Source organism: Micromesistius poutassou (assembly GCF_964030765.1).
Source record: "Micromesistius poutassou genome assembly, chromosome: 6".
Taxonomy (NCBI): Eukaryota; Metazoa; Chordata; class Actinopteri; order Gadiformes; family Gadidae; genus Micromesistius; species Micromesistius poutassou.
In genome coordinates this window covers 12,984,194-12,998,584 of record NC_140276.1, presented here as the reverse complement: position 1 = coordinate 12,998,584, position 14,391 = coordinate 12,984,194, and the positions used below count along the sequence as shown (strand labels likewise).

The window sequence follows — 14,391 nt, the reverse complement described above, 5'->3', positions numbered from 1 at the left end:
TTCAGTTTTTAAATGTTTGTAAATGTAGATTGAACTAGGACAAGTTTTAAATATCGTATGAGTCACCAGTTTCCTCATATAATGCCAGCAATACTTAACTTTTATACATGTTTATGTATGGGTGAATCATTGAGTAACAGTGTCAGGTTTGGCTCTACTCATTGTCTGGATGGAGGTTAATGTGCCAACCTTACAGTCAATAATGTGTAGTGTATCTTCCTACTAATACCATGAGTTTCAAAAGGTATAGAATTACTTATTTTCCAAGTAAACATGTTGTATAAATAGCTGTCATTCCACAAATTGAATTTTACTTTGAGTGATCTGTCCTACATACTGATATAAATACATTCTAAAACTACAGTAGTCTAAATCGTCTAATTTATACAAAGATTAAGTACAATGAAAGTATGCACACATTTGTAGATCCTCTTTTGAAACTCAAGGATCAGTCAAAAAGTCCAAAACCCAAAGCAAAAATACAAAACAGAAAGTTCAAAAATAATTACAGCAACAAATTGTTATCAATAACAAATAACCTGTTTATTTTATTGTGCTAATGAATTCTGTTATGCTGTTGTACCCACACCTACATTTTGTATGCCTTCACAAGAGAAATTAAATAAAGTCCACAAATGCAATCTTGTTAATACAGTGAGTATGAAAGCACAGTCACTCATTCACTTGAACATGAAAGTACAAAGAGAATTGGCAAGTCATTTCCATTATATCACAAAAGACTACTTCTATTGCAATAGATGTAACATTCATCAGTTTATTAGCTCATGGCATGTTACAACATGCTCAGCCATGGATCTCCCATATCAAAGACTGCCACGTGCCAAACATACTTTATTGAAAAGGCTGTCGCTCTGTTTCTAGCAGTAGAGACTATAAAAAAGGAAGCATTTGTGAAATCTGAGTCTAGTAGGAAACAATTATTTCTATAAATCACATGTCCATATCAGACTTTTAGACAATGTATGGAAAATGAAAGTGTGCTGTAAAATTCCATTGTTGCCTAATGGGGAGAAGAATAATCTGTCTTTTAAAAACTACACATAGATAAATCATTTGTGGGAGAAAAATAACAAAACAGTAAAAACTGAACCGTGGTCGGACACAGGCCGGGAGCTGGCCCTGAAGTCAGGCTGTTGGTCGGTAGTGTCTTCGAGCAGTAGTGTGTCCATGTCATTGCTGCTACGCGGGCCCAGCCTTTGTCTGCAGGGGGGGCTTCTCTCGCTCCCCCGCAGCGGTACTCGCTTTACCAAAACAGCCGGATCCAGGCGGCGGCTGCTGCTTCTCTAGCCAGACTTAAGATTCCCTCCCACAGTAAGTGTAAACAGTTCAGCCGTTAAAAAACAAAAAGACTCCACCGGTGTCGCTTTGACCCATCGCCACGTCCCGCCGTGTTAAAACAGGGGGTGTTTCCCCTAGCTGTACCCAGCACATGCCATAAACCTTTAAACACACCTTTTGAATTGCATTCACATTAGTCCAGATTTGCCAAATTATTTATTTAAATGAACGAAAACACAAAAACTGAAGAGATTAAATGTCAATCTATTGGTAGGTTTGGTAGTGGATTTTTTTGACTAACGGAGAAAGCATACGTCACAGAAAATCTATGGTGATGGCGATGGGTCCGAACTGCACCAACATTGTCCTTTTGTATACCTTAAATTATAAATCAGCAAAAACACTTAAAAATAACTGTTAAAAAAAGGTGAAAAGGAACCCCCGAGCTCCCCAGGGATCATCATTAGGACACGGAGGAGATGGGGTTCAGAGGCGACCCCATTTGTGTCAGCACCTTGTCCAGCCACTGCAGGGGCCCATGCAGGTGCACCTCAATCCAGCAGGGGGTGCTAGTGACATCCTGACGGTGGTACTCCGCTCCCCAGCCCTGTGAAATGAGGCAGAAATAACATCAGTTGGAGAACACTAGTAAAAACCTGAAACAACCTCTATACAGTCTACGGCACAAACCCATTATCCCCTCAATGACAAGACGCGTGTGTGATTTACTGATTACTTGACACACTATCTTGAACCTCCACACACTGGATCCTCACACATCACCACACAGCATACAGTATTTTAAAGGCACCTTGACGAAGCTCATCCTGATGGTGCACATCTTGGTGAGCTCGTACACCGCCTCGAAGCCGTGGTTGACCGACTGGGCCAGCAGCTGGGCGAACTCCTGGTTGTTGAAGATCTTCAGGCTGCAGCCGCTGGGGATCTTGCACACGGTGGTGGTGTGGAAGCCGTGGTGGTAGTTGCAGTTGCGGCTCTGGACGAAGATGCTGGTGTCGCTGAGGCACTCTGCGTACACCTCCCCGCCCACGTAGTACAGGTGCACGCCTGGAGCAGGAGCGAGAGAGGGAGAAGAAGAGGCTACAGCGTCAACAACGGGAGCACACCGAGCGATCGTCGTCTCACACCACGGGTCTACGGGAGCCGGGCGCTACCTTTGCCGATGTGCCGGCGGGTGTTCTCGATGGTGGAGTTGCGGTTGACGTTGGACAGCAGGCCGAGGCAGAAGCGGTTCTTGTTGTTGGAGGGGTCGGTGAAGCCGTCCACCAGCACACTGGTGGAGGAGGCGTGGTAGGCCTCGCCCACGCGGTTGTTGAGCTCGTAGTAGACGATGGAGCACCAGTGGCTGGGCTCCTCGTACTCCACCGGCTGCACGTCTGGGGAGCGGTCGGAGAGGAGCAGAGTGTGAGGATGACTTTGTGTTGTCAATGTTAGAAATTAGTTAATGGTACAATATCCCCGTCTCAATACTGTCCTAACTCTCCAACCCTCTGTTTCAACCACTCCCACCTAGCCTTGGGTGTCACATTTCTACCGTGGTATAGTGGTAGTGCAGTGTTGGCCCATAGATGGCCCTACAGCCAGGACAGAAGCTAATGCTGGTTCCTTGGGGTAGCAGTAGCATCACAGAACGCATATCGGCTGAGTTCCAAAAGTCTGTGTGGCGGATCCTCTTTGCTTCTTGCCAAGATCAGATGTTTATGTATGTTTGTTTAAGTACGCAAGACATTTACATATCAAGCCACCGCATGACCACATAATCAAACGTGATGGGCTACATAGTCTGATGGTTGTGATTGGTCAGATCGTCAACATCACCTTTAACGATGCTGAGGCCTCACGGAAGCTGCCATTATGTACTGCTCCTTTATTGTGCAACCACTGGTGCTCAGAGCTTGAGGGATCAAGGAAAATGTTTTGCAATCCAGCCTTTGAATTGTATATGACCAATGGTCCGCAGAGTGAAGAGCACCAATGGAATGATGATTCATCCATTTGTCATGGCAAAGATTTTAATAAGTTTGAATTTATAATCTGCAAAAGCCATTTGCAAGTCTGACTTTCTTCACCCCTCTGGCTCTGTTCTAAGCTGCTTCGGAAGAGCAATTATCACAAGACATTGCGTCATACAGTAGAAACATGCATGTTTGGATGCCAAAATTTATTGTATTCTTTTTTTTGTCTAAACTTTTGTCCAAAGAAGCAAAGCATTCTAGGGTCATGTCACATTATGCTAATCAGGTTAACGGTGGTAGAACCATTTAACAAATTGCAGACAAGCAGTTGGCAGGGGATTAAGAAAAAGAATGGCAATAATCACAAACCACTTGTTTAAACTAGTTTATGGCCAGAAGGCAGAGGTGAGGATATCGCTTTCCCTCATCCCCTCTTGAAATGATTCAACAAGTCTTTGGCGTGCAGTCATCGGAGGCAGATGTAGAGTCCCACAGAACGTGAAGAGACACATGTCGACCATCTAGCCGTTACAAATCAATTTAATCTTGCTCTGACAAGAGCGTAAACCAGAAGATGAGCAATGGCCGGCTGACGGCGTGGCTCCAATTACACGTCTCCACAGGGAAGGGCTCAGTCCAGGCTGAGCTCAACGGAGCGCCGCCATGACATTCTGGACCGTCAACACAAGACGTGAATGTTTGTAGAAATGCCAAACACCACAAAAGCACCACAGCAACTGTTCCAAGATGTGGAGGCTTTATAAGTTATGTGCTCTGTATCTGATGTGGAGTCGAGTCAAGAGGTCGCCAGACAGGCCGCATGTCAGGATTGTAGAACAGCAACACCAGACACACTGAATCAGGACATTCCAGATGAGTCTCTGGACCGCCTCAGACTCAGAGTTCTGACGGAGCCGATCACATCTGTACCGTTTTGTCTGCCCTCCTCCCACAAGAGATATCTGACCCATTGTTTGGAATCCGCCCACAAACTGTCCAAACGCTAGTGGGAAAGGTTCTATATTAAACTATACCTCCTAAAATACTTGCATATAAAAATGAACAACTTAAAAGATTGAGAGAGAGAGAGAGAGAGAGAGAGAGAGAGAGAGAGAGAGAGAGAGAGAGAGAGAGAGAGAGAGAGAGAGAGAGAGAGAGAGAGAGAGAGAGAGAGAGAGAGAGAGAGAGAGAGAGAGAGAGAGAGACTCATTCAAATGCAGTGTTTTGCGATCTCAGCAGGACTGATGTCCACCATAGCGTGATTAGGATAGGATGTGCCGTGGGGGATGTGGGCCTCAGGTCTCTCACCTCCTCTGGGCATGTTCAGGGGCACCACGGTGCTGCTGCTGGTCTCCATGGACTGGCTGTCCGGGCCCATCTGCTCATCAGGGGGCATGTACGCTGGGGGCGGGGTGTCAGCTGAAACACACACATCACACACTTTAGAGGAGACAGTTGTTGCGGCGGGCATATGGTAGCCTACACACACGATCCGTCCTCCAGATATGGTGTCAGATTTAACACATCCGTCACTTGCTGAAGCAACCGTTCCCGGCAGAAGTGTAACTAGAGATTTTTCAAAGCTCCCTCGGGAAGATGCAGTTGTTTGGACAAATGAACAGCGCTAAATGGATCCGAATGCTCATCAGTGGCAGAGGCTATTCTACACAAATTAAGCCCCACTGGAACTGTAAGCCGATGCCATTAAAGCACAGCTTCTCTCTGCCTGATGACGGAAGAGGCCCGCATCAGCAGATCTGGCCCGCAGCACAATACAACAATGCCCCCACTCACGGCCGCACAGAGACACCCACACACTCAGCATCACAAGTGTTAATGGTTAATTTAGTTTGAGCACTTAAGAGGGAGCCATCTGGGTTGCTGGTCAAACAAGGCCGTATACGCCGTCCTTAGTCATTTGTTGCTCATCAAACCAGGCCGTAAAGATGTCCTCTGAGGTCATGTTAAATCCATGGTCGTGAAACTCCAGATTTAGTATTTTCCCCAATATAAATGAATCTGCATTTAATAAATTGGGGAAAGCTTTGATCCACAATTTAGTCATTTTTTCCTATAATCTAGAGTGGGCCTACTTAAGTCAAAACTCATAGAGCAACAAGTAATAAGCATGTAATGAAAACTGCAAAAATATAAGGCCAAATATTGCACATATATTGTGTTAGATATGTCATAGGCAACCATCAGCGAGTGAAATGTTAGAATAGTGGACTCTGCTGTATGAGACTGTTTAACTTTTAGACCGCTGCCACCTTAATTCTGACCCATGGAGCATATCTTCTGATTTGCTTAGGGACTCTATCCTGTGCACTAACAGCTTGGCTATAGCGCCCCCACAGGGGAGTGGATTCAACACATCTCAATGCCAGAGACTCCATAGTGAGGGAGTGGCTTTGTTTACGTTCATTCCCAACACCATGCTCTCTTCTGCTCTCCCTGTTTCCAACACACATATATTAGCTACAGCAGCATGCATATCCGGTTTAGTTCAGTTATTATAATGCACAGGATTTACATTTTTTTAACTCACTATTTACTGAGAATTTAAATCAACATTGATTCTACTTTTCAAAATGGAGGGTGCAGCCCCACTCCATGGCTTGCCTCTTTCTCCAACGTTTTGTTGTGGAAAACATTTCTATACCCAAACGCCCTGATAGAATACAGCACGCTTTTAATCAAGCAAATAAAAAGGATTTGTTTTGTAATGGAATTTCCGTGAACCCTTTGATTCATGAAACACTACTAAGAAATGGGTAGCGTAAATAATAACATACATGTACTAGGTATTCGGATGTGTTTTGTGAAACTTGCCAATGGATTTACAGCTGGGGGCATCCTGAACACGTATCAAAGGTTTTTTTTAGCATCAAGCTACCGAACCCCAGCTGCCTCAGTGCTTAATCCAGGTGAGGAGCTGCATCCCGCCGGAGGTAAGGGCCACGCCCTGACCTCATGGGGATCATCAGTATCTTAACGCCCTGACCCAGAGGAGGTGTGTGGTGGGAGTGTCTCTGCGTGCGTCTGTGTGTGGGTGCTTGTGTGTGTGAGTCAGTGCATGTGTATGCATGCGTGCATGTGCGTGTGCGCTGCGTACCAGGGAGCTGGAATGGACTGGAAGGGCCCGAGCTGGCAGGGGAGTTGGGGTAGGTCCCGCTGCCGGCTGGAGACGACGGGTAGGGGGAGTTGGGGGAGACGGGGAAGGACCCCCCTCCCCCGCCGCTGCTGCCGGCGCTGTGCGGCTGCTGGAAGGACTCTGGGAAGGTGGCGTTCAGGGGCATGTGTGGCTCGTTGTGGGTGAGGTTGCGGAACTGCACCAGGAGGCTGTGCTGCGGGTTGAACTCACTGTGGCGCGGCACCAGCACTGGAGGAAGCACTGGGGGGGGGGGGGGAAACACAGAAACAAGACGACTGAGTAACGCATCAGCCATCATCAGGCGGGGGCAGGACAGCGGCAGAGTGCCTGAACATGTGGAGACTATGGCTGCAACTGTGTTATTTTAAGAACAGGTTTTGTTTGACTCATCAATTTGGTTGATCAACGCCATACAGAATAGAAAATGGAGTCCATGGCCAGGCACCCTGATAAATACAAATTCCTCATATTCTTCCAAAGTATCTCTCTGCATACAGGGTCAAGAACATTTGAGTGTGAGGAGGTAACCGCACATGCACAGGGGTTTGTTTACTTCTGTTGCCTTGGCGTTATTTAATAAAGCTGTTTGAGGACGGATGAAGACATCACACAAATCTGCTGAGAAGAGCAACAGGACAGCCACTGGATGAAATGTGTTTTTGGAGAAAAGAAAATGGCACATATCTGCTGTTGGTTAGTCAGTGGTTTTGGTCTAATTTCCTGTAATACATAACTTTATTATACTATTTATAACATTGATACTATTTCTTTGCGCAAAATAGGTCTAGACGGTTAATTTTTCATCTAAAAAAATGACGTGACATTTGGTGGCACATGACACAGCCATGATTAAATTCCTTCCAGGCCATGAAGGCCTCGCTGAATACTTATCTAGTTGGAGACGTGAGGCAGGCCAAGCATTATGCAACCTTCAGCTCAGGGGAATCTTCCCAACCTCACTTTGAATTGACCATCACCAAGCTTATCAAAGAGACTTCATCCAAGGCCACACTACCATAACCATAACTTGAGTTCGTTGAAATGTCCTCCTGCCCAACCGGTCAGAAGCAAGCCAGCAACCCCCGGGTGAGATGTTGTCAACTGGCGTTCGCCACAGCCAACATCAGGGGTGCTTTAGCTGGCATTGCTTTAGCTAGCATTGCTTAAGCTCACGTTACATACTAGCGCCTGTGGTGGATAGTGTGAGCAAGGGAGAGATAGGGAGCTGGTGATGGCAGCATTGGCGGGAAAAGCTTTTGGCGGAAGAGTGGAGAGTGGAATAGACATTTAGAAAGCCTCTTTAAGCGGCCACACCCCAGCTGAAGTGCCCGAGCCATATAATCCAATAAGACCAGAAAAAAAATAAAAAGACACGCGAGTTGTATTGATTTCCTGCGATGGGCCAGGGATCGGCTGGAATGGAGCGGTGTGATTGAGGATCTCTTTACCAGGCCCGGGCTGCAGCCCTGGGCTGTAGGCAGACCCACTCTAGGGCCGCTCGCTATGAGAGCGCAACCAGAGATAATAAAATAACAAGGAAATTTATGGATTACAGTGGGTTCCTCATTAACTAACCGTTTACTATAGCCGTTCTTGCCCGTGTTAAATTGATTTAATAAGAACCCCTAAAGAGACGCCGATATTGTCAAGAAGCAAGTATTCAACGCTCGCTTCATGCTTTACTTCCCCTACACAAAGCTAAGGATTGTCACCCACACAAAAACAAAAAACACAGCCTCCACTACTGTCTGAAGTGAATCTGGGTCATGTTCAAAAATAGAAAAAATAAAGAAACAAGCAGCCTCTGTGTGTGTGAGTGAGAGGGACAACAACAATCTTCCACAAACAACATGCCCCCGTTACATCCTCCATTCTACACAGCATGCACCACGAGCCATGACCTACCAGGACTCTCCACCCTCTTGTAGTGGTAGGGGTTGATGCAGACCTCCTTCTGCTTGGAGCCAAATGGGTACTCGCACACCTCCAGCGGCTTGAGCTCGTGGTGGGACTGCAGGTCGGGCCAGCGCCACACGCGGCAGTAGATGACGTGGGGAAGCCCCTTCCGGTGGGACACCTGCAGCCGGCCGTCCAGCGAGCGCGGGATGGTGACACACTTGCTGGGCTGCCCGGGGCTGCTCAGGGCCTTTTCCAGGTCCTCCATGGCGCCCTTCTTCTTCTTCAGCTTCTTGACCAGCGCGTCCACCGCCTTCTCGGCCCACTTCTCCTCCTCGTCGCCCTGCTTCCAGCCCAGCAGCCGCTTGACCGCCGGGCTGGTGAAGGAGAACAGGCTCGACATCGAGGTCATGCCGACCGGCTCCAGGGAGGCGGGGGGAGGGGGGGCGGTGTTGGAGCGGGGAGACCGGGCTAGCGGGCCCGATTGATGCGGCCTTGCGGTGTGTCCAGGTATGTAGCACCCAGGTGACGCCCGTCAAGACTACAGTCAGGCAGGCTTCAGCAGTCGATTCGGGGAAATGTGCGTGTGTGTGTGTGTGTGTAACAGAGGGCCCCGCAGAGACGATGGACCGGGTGGGTGGGTCCGAGGGGGGGGCGGGGCATGGGGTAACGTAGCAGGGTCTGTAGCCTCTTGTCCGACCAAGGCCAGGAAACACGGGGAGGGTAGGGGGGCAGCAAGCAGGACGCAGCTGCCGCCGCTCAGGAAGGGCCGGCAGTGGGCTGGAGGGGCCGGGTCACCACCAGCCTGCACAGGGGAGGGGTGTGTGTGGCAGTAGGGAGGGCAATTTGGGACGCCAAGGGACGGGCTTCAGAGTGCCGTGGTGTGTCCTACTAAACACAATAGCCTCGGTGATAGGACCAAAAATAAATAAAAGAAAGGAAAAACGTGAGGATGCGTCCTCATGCAACTTCTCCCCGTTTCTCCTGCTGTCCCTTTGTTCTGATTGGACCACCGGTGCCCACCTCTCTCAGTGCTCTAGTCCATGTGTTTCCTGTAGAATGACGACATAAGAGGAAAAGCATTAAAACACATTGATAAAGAAAATGCTGCAGTGAAGAGCCTCACTCGTGTGATGTTTGTGACCAATAAAGTGTTGTAGAAATGAACAACAGCCCTCTGATTTCCCATGGTGTAACAGTGGCTGCAGCAGGGTGACTCAGTTATTATACGTATTTTACCAATCATACAGTCATGCTTACGGAAAGTCCAACTCATTCTTCTAGCCTTGGCCTTACCGGGCATCGAGGTCAAAATGCTGGCCAAGGATTCAATTCATGCGGATACTGCATTGTCCAACATGACAGCACTAGAACGGTGCACTACATGAGAAACGCCGCCTCAAAAGCCATCTCGGTGAACTAGCGTTGCGCCAGAAAGCCGCTCCCTAAGACTCAACTTGGTAAAAATCAGGTAGCACGACTACGACACTCTGTCACACTCTGAACAACGCTCCATTCATCCAAACTCTACAAATAAAAAGGAGGAGCCCGCGCGGAGCCCGCGCCCCGGGCAAGTGGAGCGGCGGCTCAGACAAAGAACAGGACAGATGCGGCGGCAGGACAGGCGACCGGCTGTATCCTGCTCCCAGGAGCGCCCACAGCTGTGCGGCTTTGCCTGTGAAGAGGGAGGACGCTGGCCGGCCCCCGAGGAGGATGTGACCACAAAGGGCCGCTTCCTCCGCCGGCCCATCTCTGCCCTCCATTCCAGCGCACAGCTGTCCCGTCGGCGTGGCAGGCTGCTCTCACGCCTCATTGTTCTGCAGGAAGCCAGGAGGAAGCCTCCCTAAAGTAGGACAGCGAGCTCCAAACAAAACAATGTCGGTCGCTTCCCCCTTGTCCTCCAAAACACGCTCTTAACAATAATTTCAACACACTTATTGGTAACAAAGGCCAGGCCCACAAAGGAGGTGCGTTGGATTCCCATTGAGTCACCGTTTCCTAGGACGGTCAGCCAGGGTGATGGGACGAGGGGAAAGTTGGTTGAATCCGTCCAATAACAGCACCCAGCGTCGATAGCAGAATTAGGACTTCGACACCTGCCTAAATATCGATACCGATACTGTAACGATACCACAGCGAAAACATACAACATCAGGAGTGCAGAGCTCCTCCAAGGAGGTGTGTTGAGTAGTTTGTGTTCAGCCTGCTTTAGTGCACTACTGTAGTGTGCAGGCTGATCATCATGGGGTTGAGCTTCATCCACATCAACTTTCTTTTTTTTGTTTTTGCTTTCTTGTTTGTTTCTTGATACATTTAGGTGCGTTTTTGGCCATGAATATGTTCTTATAGCAAGAATAATTTGATTATTGTAAATAATTAGATCACGGTCAGTGTCATTCAAGCTTTTACACGCCATGCAGTAATCTGAGGTGCAATTGAGATGGTTAATTTGACCCCATGGTGTGGTCATGTCTGTCAGCCACATGGGGCAGTGGAGAGCAGAGCTACGGGAGTACTGTCGAAATGATTGATTGAATACTCTCCGGCGCATGCACACATTTGGCAAAGCAGAACATTGAAAATATCCTGTATTTTGCAGTCAAATGCGTCCTCACCGTAATATTATTATATAAGTATTTCGCTAATAATCAGTTTACCCGCCTGGACTACTTCAGATTGTCACAAGCAACAAACAGTCATATTGTTTGGTGTTGATAGTTTTTTTATAGATGTCCCACTCGACATTCGGTGAAATAAATAAGCAGAGCACTTCGTTCAGACAAAGACAACGTGCAATCAGTTTATAGAGTTACTTGCAAAAAAGGGCCCTGGTTCTCAAATTAAAGCTAGCATGCACATGAGAAAATAATAACTGATGACATGCCCACAATGCCTGCAGGGAGTGGATACAAAGCGCTGCACACACACACACACACACACACACACACACACACACACACACACACACACACACACACACACACACACACACACACACACACACACACACACACACACACACACACACACACACACACACACACACTTAAAGTAGCGCTATTAAATAAATAAAATTGGGTATTGTACCGGTTTAAATGGCAGGGAATTGTGATCTGGTTCCAGTATCGGTATACCATGCAACACTAGTTACACCCAGAACTAAAGTGCTGATCCAAAGAACTTGATCAGATAACATTCACACCAAGATTATTATCTGCCAGTCACACCTATTGCAAAATAGATACGCAAACGATAAGTCCCAGTACAACGAAATCCATACAGAAAGGATGTATTTTGAAAGTTATAAACTTTTGAACTTGTAGGCTTGGACAGGTAGTTTATACAACTACAACCGAGAAACAGTTAAACAAATGTCTTTATCATTAAGAATAATGATCACGTAAAGGTACTTGTATGTAAACAGTACACCGAAGGCAACTCAATATGCCTTACACTAACATTATTAGAGTTGTTCCGATACCGATAGTAAATACCAGTCTTGAAAATGCCTCCGATACTGCATAAAATGCAGTATGAGTATGCAAATCGATGTGCCGTTCTGATACCGTCCCGTAACAGCTTGTTTACTACACAAGCAAAGAACATCACAAACACGTACCGTGTTGAGCTGCATTCATTTATGGTCAGAGGTGTGAAGTTGGAAATCACGTCATCTCCGACCTACGTGCTTCGAGCTACCAAGTCAGACAAACATGGATGATTACGCTAAACTAGAAGAATACAAAGTTTTATAATAAATGATCTAGTTTGACTGACAAAATAGATATACAATAAAGGAAAGTTTTATACAAGTCATTCTCTGTACTTTCACATTAACATTACATTAGACTTGTCATTTGGATGAAAACAGAAGCTTTCAACAAAAGTGACTTTTGATTTGTATATTTTGTTGACAGTAAGACCAACTATACATTCCCATCATCGTAACAGAACCCCTTCAGTAAGAGAAAGTGCCATTAGTAGTTACAATGCAAGATGCTGTGTGTGTTTGTTTGTGTTTTACAAAGGGTTTAAACCTAAGCCCGGCCATACAACAATCATACCAAATCGGTAGAGGGTTAGTAGTATACAGCTGTTGAATAAATAAATAAATATCCCCAAAACAAATCATAATCAGTATCAGCCGATACTCAAGTTTATGAATCTGAATAATGCTCTGACCGTTAGAACCATCCCATACACCTCTGACCAGTAGAACCATCATCCGATACCCTTCTGACCAGTAGAACCATCCCATACCCCTCAGACCAGTAGAACCATCATCCCATACCCCTCAGACCAGTAGAACCATCCCATATCCCTCAGACCAGTAGAACCATCCCATATCCCTCAGACCAGTAGAACCATCATCCCATACCCCTCTGACCAGTAGAACCATCATCCCATACCCCTCTGACCAGTAGAACCATCATCCCATACCCCTATGCCCAGTAGAACCATCCCATACAGTAGAACCATACCCCTCTGCCCAGTAGAACCATCCCATATCACTCTGACCAGTAGAAGCATCCGATACCCCTCTGACCAGTAGAAGCAACCGATACCCCTCTGACCAGTGGAACCATCACATACCCCTCTGACCAGTAGAACCATCACATACACCTCTGACCAGTAGAACCATCCCATACACCTCTGACCCGAGGGTGCAGGGTCCGGGACGCGTCGACCATGGAAGATGATCCGTGACAATTCACAAAATCAAAAAGGAGAAATCAAAAATAACTAGTGCAATTTCAAAAATATGAAACGTTTCCCTTTCTTAAAGGATAGCGCTGAGGTCATTCAGACCACCCCGCTAAACACTAAGACCAAATACCAAGAGCAAAACACAGTTGAAGCTAACTAGCCTAGCAACTAAAACACGCCAATATCAACATTATCTACGGTCTTCAGAGACCGCCACACTCCACCAACTTTTAGCCAGAGTACTTGAGCAGTCTTACCCGTTTAGAAGACAACGTCTACCGCTCGTTCAAGTACAAAAACTAACTTTTTGACCCTCCATTGGATAACTTGCCCCCTTCCTCCTCCTCCTCCTCCATTCCACAGAAACTTTTCCGACCGCTTGGCTGAGCTAACAGAGCTAACGGAGCTATCGTTAGCTCCATGTAGCGTTAGCTCAGCCAAGCGCTCGGGGAAGCCAGCTAGCTCCATGGAGCTAACGGAGCTAACGCTACATGGAGCTAACACTAGCCCCGCACGGCGCAGGGACGAGTTGGGACCCCGAGGATGTACCCGTGGTCCGCCTTTTTACAACTTGAACACACACAAAACGTTGAACAACATACCGTCATATGTACACCAAACGACCCTGAGTGACTCCACTTGTGGTTACTGATTGTCCCGGGTTAGTTTGTCTTATAAGAGCCGTGTCTGGTCTCCCGGCTCTCCCCCTTCAGTGAGCCATGCCATGTCCTGGTGGAGCCGACTGGAGATGCGGAGGAGCGCGTATCCTTCCGCCGCACGCATGAGAAACTAGACCTCTCTTTGATGTGCTGTTCAATAGTTTTGCTTTCGTTGCCCAAAATATGTCCGTTGTAATTTGCTTGAAAGAGCAACCAATTAAAAAAAAAAAATTGAGGTACATTTTGTATTAGGTAAAACAAGAACCTGAGATTGTATTAGGATTAAAGTTTCCGTCAAAGAACTCAACTTTTCACCTGCATAGTTGCGTGTGTGTGTGTGTGTGTGTGTGTGTGTGTGTGTGTGTGTGTGTGTGTGTGTGTGTGTGTGTGTGTGTGTGTGTGTGTGTGTGTGTGTGTGTGTGTGTGTGTGTGTGTGTGTGTGTGTCTGCAGCGCGACTCAGATCGAGGTTATTACGTTACAAACCTAGTAGTATTAAAGGATATCATTTGGGTTCTTCCATGGAGGTCGTGCTGCGCCACGGGAGCGTCTCCCCGTCCGCGGCTCCGCTCTGTCTGGAGCGCTGCAGCGCTATATTGTTAGGCAGATGTCAAGAAAATCCTCAGTCATTGAAACATCAATCACGGTTAGCATTGGTTTCCGAACCGGCTGTAGACATCCTTAAGCGTTTCATTCGTTACA

At 47.1% G+C, this 14,391-nt stretch overlaps 1 protein-coding gene across 3 annotated transcripts; it reads right to left on the bottom strand.

The window, feature by feature from the left end:
- Window positions 1-529: 529 nt before the first annotated feature.
- On the bottom strand, window positions 530-14,307 carry smad5 (SMAD family member 5). 3 transcript variants are annotated; one of them, XM_084469555.1, is made up of 7 exons: window positions 14,176-14,307; window positions 8,335-9,377; window positions 6,391-6,669; window positions 4,584-4,694; window positions 2,475-2,696; window positions 2,111-2,367; window positions 530-1,906 (listed from the first exon to the last, which is right to left on the bottom strand). In XM_084469555.1, the coding sequence occupies exons 2-7, from the start codon at window positions 8,735-8,737 to the stop codon at window positions 1,763-1,765; spliced, it is 1,416 nt and encodes a 471-aa protein (XP_084325681.1). In that variant the 5' UTR covers window positions 8,738-9,377; window positions 14,176-14,307; the 3' UTR covers window positions 530-1,762. The 3 variants fall into 3 exon arrangements, with proteins under 3 accessions (XP_084325681.1, XP_084325680.1, XP_084325682.1); XM_084469554.1 differs by lacking the exon at window positions 14,176-14,307 and adding an exon at window positions 13,635-13,765; XM_084469556.1 differs by lacking the exon at window positions 14,176-14,307 and adding an exon at window positions 9,586-9,604.
- Between the last annotated feature and the right edge of the window lie 84 nt (window positions 14,308-14,391).